The 8078-nt window shown below is 46.5% G+C and overlaps 1 protein-coding gene across 1 annotated transcript in view; it reads right to left on the reverse strand.

The window, feature by feature from the left end:
• The window catches only part of Iqgap1 (IQ motif containing GTPase activating protein 1), a 106877-nt gene extending 100740 nt beyond the window's left edge, over positions 1–6137 (reverse strand). The window contains exons 1-2 of the mRNA XM_004623319.3: positions 5986–6137; positions 3955–4054 (exon numbers count right to left, since the gene is read on the reverse strand). Coding sequence (XP_004623376.1) covers positions 3955–4054; positions 5986–6028 — 143 coding nt within the window. The 5' untranslated portion in view covers positions 6029–6137. The remainder of the gene's footprint in view (positions 1–3954; positions 4055–5985) is intronic.
• Between the last annotated feature and the right edge of the window lie 1941 nt (positions 6138–8078).

Genomic DNA, 8078 nt, shown 5'->3' on the forward strand with positions numbered 1-8078 from the left:
CCTGAACCTTCTGATCTTTTTCTACTACTTTCCCCACCAGTCCAAGACCTGAACCTGAGCAGCAACATATCTCACATACTTAAATACTTAAATGTCATCTCTCTCTCTCTCTCTCTCTCTCATAACTGCTTCTTAGCCAAACAAATGTAAAGCCCAATCAGAACAGGGAAAACAACAACAAAAAAAACCCATAAGCTTCCATTTAAGCATAAATAGTAACTTAAATTTACTTTACAAAAGGGAAAGGGGGGGAATGGATATAAGCAAAATGTATCATATACACTGACTCCCAGGGGACTTGTGGGTTTAAGCGCCTGATGGGGCAAACTCAGTCAGGCGCCAGTTCCCCATGCCTCACCAGACTCGCCCTTAAGGCAGCCAGAGCCAGCCAAAAAAAACCCTACAGTGATCCCCAGCCCCAAAACACTGAAACTAGGGGGAGCGCAGGGCAAAGGCAAGTGCCAGGTAAAAGTGAAAATGATCAATATGTCTTATATGTACAAATTTTCCAAAATGAAACCCATTAATTTGCTAAAAAGGGGGAGAGGGGAATGAGAATTTTTAAATATTTTTTCTATGCCATGTAGCCCTCAGTAGAAAGCCTTAAATCCTTAAGCATTTCATTAATTCCACATTAAAGTGGCTTTTCAACAATTTTTAAAATTTATTTATTTATTTAGTACAGGGTCTCGATACCCAGTTCACACTCTTAGCAATCCTCCTGTCTCAGCCTCTCCAGTGATGGGACTACCAGCATGTGCCACCACACCTAGTTTCAGTCCCCAGCATAATGTACCCAGGGTTCTGGGGCCAGCATGGCACGGCAAGCACTAATGGGAATCAAGCTAGGGAAGATGGCTGAGTGGATTAAGTGCTTCCCTGGCAAGTACAAGGGCCTGAGTTCAATCCCCAGTTCCGAAGGAAAAAGAGAGAGAGAGAGAGAGAGAGAGAGAGAGAGAGAGAGAGAGAGAAGGGGGTACCGGGAATCAAACCGGGGTCCTTGCACTTGCCAGGCAGGCACTTAGACCACTGAGCTATCTCCCCAGCCCCAAACAACGTTTTTAAAAAGCAGAAATCTCTGTATTTTCTATTTCTCAACCACTCCCAGTGCACATTTTTATAAATCATGTCAAAATTCCCCATTTTACCTCCTTGGGAAATACAAACTCTTAACCACAACACACTTCTCTCCACACACATTTATACTCACTCTCTCTACACGTTCCTCTATTCCTAAGAAAGAGCTCTTTAAAGGTACAGGGGAAAATCAAGTGCCCCAGGACACACAATGGGGCCACTGTACTAAAAGGTAGAGCTTTTCATGGGAGGAGGAGAGGTAGTATTATAAATAGAACTGAAGAGGAGAAACTTTCCTCCATTAGATCCTTCTGATCTTTACTCCTGACCTTGTCTCCACTCTAAGTCCAGATGGTGGGGCTCCTCCAACTTAAGAGGAAACAAGACTGGGGCTATCTAATAAGGCAAATTGGGTCACGTACTAAAGAGGGAAGAGAAGCCCGAGCAGCTCATACAATGCAGCCCGGCACAACACAGGCAGCGGCAGAACTGGTAAATGGAAGCCCTAAACTAACAATGAAGAGTAGGCCATCTGTCTGTGATACATCCAGAATACTTTCTAGGGTGGCAAGAGTCAGACTGCATGACTGCCAGGGATAGTCCTCTTTTTCTGCCATATCTTGGCCACCAAGTCACACAGTCCTCTCTGACTAAAATCTATATGCTCGAGCCGGGTGACAGCTCAGTAGAATAAGCACTTGCCTGGCAAGCGCAAGGGCCTGAGTTCAACCCCTGGTTATGCACACACACACACAAAAAAAAAAAAACCCTACATGCTCACAAAGCTGATTTTCTCAACGAAGTTTTAAGCAAAAGGAAAACATACCAAGGAAACACACTGGGTGTGGTGATGCACTCCTGTAATCCCAGCACTGGACAGACTGAAGCAGAGAGTATGAGGCCATCCACAACCACACAGTGATCTAAAAATCAGCTTAAGGGGCTGGAGAGATGGCTCAGTGGTCTAAAGCACCTACTTGAAACAAGCTTGGCAAAGCACAGGGACCTCGGTTCGATCCCCAGCACCACATGCCAGCCAGACCCGCCCCCTGGTGGGCTGAGCTGGCCATACACACACACAATAAATAAATGTAATAAATAAAAATAAATAAATATTAAAAAAAAAATCAGCTTAAGCTTGCAAAGCAAGACCTTATCTCAAGGGGCCGGAGAGATGGCTCAGTGGAATAAGCACTTCCCTGGCAAGCACAAGGGCCTGAGTTCAATCCCCAGTTCAGCCAAAAAACAAAAAACAAAACAAAACAAAAAAAAAAGACCCCTTTTTCAAAAAAAAAAAAAAAAAAAAAAAAAAGAAAATCATCACATTCAGATTTTCTCTAATATCCCAAAAATAAACCAGACACATTCCAACAAAGTCAGGACATATGCAACTATTATATCTTCCTTTCTAACACAAGCTTAAAAAATAAAAACTATCACAAATGCACCCACATGTAACTTCACTTATTAACTATGCCAAAGCACCCAAATAAACACCCTGAGACTAACAGCCCCAGAATGAGTTTTAAATAAAATGGGCTACTTCTCTATACTGGAAAAAAAATGACAGAAAAGACCACATTCTGGAGTAGATCCAAATGAAATGACTCCCAAGTACAGTATTTGAGGAAGGGAATATGATAGAAAATATCATTTTATTCAGGCTATCACACCCCAGCTTTAGGCAAAGTCTTAAGAAGGTTTGAAATCCTATGTTTCAATGGGAATATAGTTCAGTAGTACAGCATATGGTTAGCATGCATGAGGCCCTGGATTCACTTCCCAGCACTACCAAAAATAATAAACTTCCATTTAGAAAGGTAAGCATTATCATCACTAATCCCCATCACTATCATCACTAATGACCCTACTGTCATTTTTGGGGAGGGTTTTAAACTCAGAAAAGCAGCCTACACTGAAGAAGCCACACCAAAATACATGTTCCAAAGGGAAGGAAGAAGACTAGGACCAGGGGGAGGAGGCCCAGGGGGACTCCAACTGGGGCTGCTGTTTTATTTAGATGAAAAGGGAAAGTCTGAAAGGTTAACATACATTAGTTCTAAAATACAAGAATGTTTGTTGCATTGTTCTCTGGACTTTCCTATAGCATTATAAGATTTTCAGAACGACATCATTTTCATTAGCCTCATTTAAAACATTCTTGGTTTTCATTAAACTTCAATGACAAATACCTTTTATTATCCCTCACCAGCCTTTTCCACCAGCACTCACTCATGGAACACTGGATCTATAATTTCAACTATCTACCCTGGGACCTCACAAAAGAACATAAGCACAAGAACAAAGGAAATGAATTACTGACAGTAAGTTGACACTAAAATTACAACCACAAGGTCTTGAGACATCTGAAAAAGGAAAACAGTAGTTATAGATGCATGTCACAAAGCATGAGGAAGATGTTACCTTTAGTAAACAGTCTGAATTTCTCCCATATGGATTGACCAATGCCCACAGTGATACTGTCAAAGCCTTTCAACCTAGTACTCAATCCACAAGCCATGGGGCAAGACTCAATTCACATATAAATCAAAACCAGTTAGAATCAGTGTAACATTACCATCAGGAATTCTAGGCCCTAAAAATGTTATTTCTCCCAGACAGCTAGAAGTACCCAAAATAAAAGCTGTAAGCATAAAATTAAGTAGCACAAATCTGAAAAACATTCAGTATACCCAGATATTTACCACAATGCTTCATCATAATGCTACTTGCTCCCATAAATAAATACTCGACTTTACTTACTCCCTCAACCAACACCCCCAGGCCTACATACAAGATACGCAGAGAAATCTTTATCAGTGTTCACACCACATAAATCCCTTTTTCCAATCTTCTCTGCAGAGAGCCCACATTTACCTCTTTGCTTCTTCTAAATGACAAAGGTACTCATAAGCCACATTCTGCCGTCTCCTTTCATCCATCTCCTCTGCAGTGAGTCTCTCATTATCCAGGACAGCTAAAACATGAAAGAAAAAAATGTAAGTATCGGGGCTGGTGAGATGGCTCAGTGGTCTAAAGCACCTACTTAGAACAAGCTTAGCAAAGCACAGGGACCGCAGTTCAATCCCCCATCACCACATGCCAGACCGCCCCACCCCCTGGCAGGCTGAGCTGGACACACACACACACACACACATAAATGAATAAAATTTTTTAAAAATGTAAATATCAAGATCGCTAACATTCCTCAGTGATTAAAAAAAAAAATGGCATAACCATCATTTTCTTGCTAGTCACCTAAAAGTCAACATAACAAGATCAAGGTAACTGGTAAATGCATACATAGCTAAATGTACTAAAATCATTTTCCTTAAAAAAAAAAGGGGGGGGGATTTAAACTCTCATCGTGCCCTTTTTACAAATGTATGATAATATAAACATGGGCTTAATTTTAACATAATCTTAAAAAATACTGACCTAAAATTTTGGTTGGAATTTGTCCAGGTCTATCAGAACCTTTTTTTTTTTTCCAGATACTCTTGATAAGTAGTTTAGGCTGGTCTGAACTGGAAATGTAGCCCAGGCTAGCCTTGAACTCAGCACAATCCTCCTGCCTCAGCCTCTCAAGGGCTGTGATTACAGGCTTGTGCCATCATGCCCAGGCCTGTCAGAACTTTTTCTAAAGATCTCATCATATTTTCTTACTTTATGAACAACCAAACTGTGCTAAGTACTCTGCATGCATTCTCTCACAAAACCCACGATCCCATTTTAAAGATGAGACTTGAAGCTGGGTAAACTCAGTCCCACAGCGATGAAGAGGAAGGCCTGGATTCCAAGGGACAGAACCTGTCTCAAGGCCTTTGGAGGTAACCATAAAGCAATCTGTCTCCTTCCCAAACATCCAAGGAATGGAATACAGTAAATTCTTAACTTCTTGAGAAGAGGTCAAGGCCTCTCCCAGTCTGGTCTGAACGATTTTTGGAAACAACCTTACCCCCTTTCCACTGCCCCTCCTCCCACCACAGTGCATATACCACAACGCTCAGTTCCCAACAGTGTCCCTGTCCTCTTCCATATCTCAGTATAGCCTCCTCCTTCTAGTCACGCCTCCAGTCCTACCCTGCCCCGTCAGACTTCTCTGGACAGCATCATTCTAGGTTCCACTCAAATGCCACACCCCTGCTCACAAGCCTTCACCAGCCCCTACTGGCCCACGACACTCTGTAAGCCTTCATAGTTCCCACACCTTGCACCTTTACTGCACATCATTAGCTCCTACACCTGTCTCTGATTAAAATATTCTTTGCAAGCAGGCTTGGGGTTACTCATCCCTAATTTCACAAACGTGGCACAATACCTCACATATAACTGTCGACCAGTGAGACTATCCTTAAAAAAAATTTTCCAGATAAAGTCGAAACCCAAAGACCCTCCTGCTTCTCCTGAAGTTCACCGATGTCCCAAGGTCGGCCACAAACATGAGAAAGTCAAAGGATTTTGGTGGTGGCCTTTATTTCTGGGGTTTGTTTTGTTTTTTAACTTCTGAAATCCCGACGAAGGAAATGACCGAGATAGTTAAGTGACGCGCCCAGGGCCGCACCTCGAAGGTGGCCGTGAGCCGAGTGTCTCCGAAGTCGCCAGAGCCCCCGCCGCCGCGGTCCCGGGCACGCCCGGCGCCGTCCCGCTGCCACCTCAGCCTGGCCACCCCCGAGCTCGGCCGGCAGCGCAGCGGGAGCGCAAGGCCAGGGCGGGGTCCCCGGGTCCTACCCACCGCCTCCGGGCCCGCCGGAGCGCAAGCCCGGTCCGCCACCCACACCCGCCCGGCCGGCTCTTCCGGATCCTCACGGGCGCGGCCACCCAGCCCCGCGCCGTCCTCCCGCTGCCGAGCCCCCCGGAAGCTGCATCCCGGCTGCGGACCCTCGCGCCTCCGAGCCCCTCACTCACAGCCATAGTGCGGCCGGGCTGCAACCTCATCCGCGGCGGACATGGCGGCCGAGCCCGATCTCGACTGAGGAAGCGGTGAGGTCTTGAAGAATCGGGCGGCGGCAGCTGCAGCTCCAGCCTAGTGCGCGGGCTGGCGGGGTCCCGAAGGTCCCGCCCCGCGGCCCCGCCCAGCCTCGCTGCCCTTGCAGGCGGAAGGAGGCGGGGCCAGAGCCGCCCGGCCCCGCCCCTGTACCCGGCCCGCAGTCACAGGCAAGCGGCGCTGCCCCCGCGAGCGGGAAAGGGCGGGGCCAGAGGTACAAAGCCCCGCCCCGTCACTCGGCCGGGCCCAGAGGCCCTGGCGTGCGCCGCAGGCGGAAGGGAAGAGCGCGAGCCCGCCAGTCCTTCGGGCTCGCGCTCGCTGGCGGGCCCGCGCTCGCTGGGCTCTGCCCGCGAGGCTCGCCCTGCTCGCCGACGCCCCGTGCGCTACTGCAACAGAACAGCGGAAAGATAGCCTGTACCGCCGACTTGAAATCAAAGCCGCGAGTCCCTTATCTTCCCCTGTCAGCCCAGTTAACCTCCTCAGCACCGAGATTCGGCGAAGGGCTGCTTTCTGGAGGCCAGGGTGTTCCTGTTGCGCACAAGTGGGACCCAAGCCACCATGAAGGACTTCCACCCCGTGTCAGCGCGGTCTGTCTGTGTAGCCGCAGTCCTGGCCCGGATTCGCCCAGCAGTCGCGACACTAGAACAGTATCTCAAGCATCAAGATGTGGATGCTCACAGAAGAACCGTAGTCATCTAAATTTACCAGCTTCGGATTCCGTATGCCGGTTCTTTTTAAGTTTTCTTTTTATTTGGTTGTGGGGGGCGTTGCCCCTATTAAGAATGCCTCTTCCCTTGCACCCTGTGCCCTGTCCTCCGCACTTTTCGTCCTCTCCCCCTCCCCCAACATTCTTAGGCTAAGGGCCCGGGAGATAACTCCAGGATCTAAGCACCTGCCTGGGAAGCGCAAGGGGCCGGGTTCGATCCCTGCTACCACCTGCTGTGCCGGCTCTGCGCCGCGCTTTGGCTTGGTGTGTTACATTCTTACGCTCTTTGGGCCCACTTTAAACTGCTAATGACTTCTGAATATCTATTAGTTGACCATACCATCAGGAACTCTGTCAGTATTTTCAGCTGCCTGGTGAGGGCTTTTGAAAACCAGTGCATGCTGCAGACACTTCAGATCCCACAAAGGCCTCCAGAAAGCGGGCCTGAGGAGGTTAACCGGGCTGGCAGGGGAAGATAGAAGACTCGTGGCTTTGATCTCAAATCCTGCTGTGTGCTCTTGATAGAAGTACCCAATTCACAGGGCAACACCCCAGGCTTATGTTGAACACCCATCATGTGTTCTCTCTGGAATGCCTATTTCTGTCTATCCCACATCCCCCAGCAATTACACCATTCATGTTGTCATCACCTCCATGCTTGGTTTTACCAACCAGAACCTTCCCAGTTACCAAAGTGAAGTTTAAAACAAAAAAACAGGAAATGCAATGTGTTCCTCTTTCATACGTATATGTATATGAGGTATTTCTAAGTAAAAGATGAACTTTCTTATTTTCAGATTTTATTTTTGGTGTACATGTTTGCATTACATAATATTACATTCCTTCTGGGAGTTGGTGTGTGCACAGTACACATCTTTTTTTCACCTCTTTCCTTTTCCTCCCCTCTCCCATCTTGTTTGTTTTGTTTTTCGGGTTTTTTTTTTTTTGTTTTGTTTTTTGCCGAACCGGGGATTGAACTCAGGTCCTTGTGCTTGCCAAGGGAAACATTTATTTCCCAGAGCCATCTCCCCGGCCCCTCCCCCATCTTTTTTTTTTTTTGACAGAGAAATGACAAGAGATTTTTTTAATCAAGTTGAACTAAATCTGTGCAAACATTTTGTAGCCTTATAACGAGAATCCTATAGAAACAGAATAAAGCCAGCATCCACCTATAGGTCTATTACATCCTTTAACATCTTACCAACAGAAAGATTGATTTTAGGAGGCATTATGCCAAGGAACACAATTTTTAGTTTTGGCAATGAGCAGAGAAAGTGTCCTTGGCGTCATGCATACTTAGCATGCACA

Source organism: Octodon degus, unplaced genomic scaffold (genome assembly GCF_000260255.1).
Source record: "Octodon degus isolate 3935 unplaced genomic scaffold, OctDeg1.0 scaffold00002, whole genome shotgun sequence".
NCBI lineage: Eukaryota > Metazoa > Chordata > Mammalia > Rodentia > Octodontidae > Octodon > Octodon degus.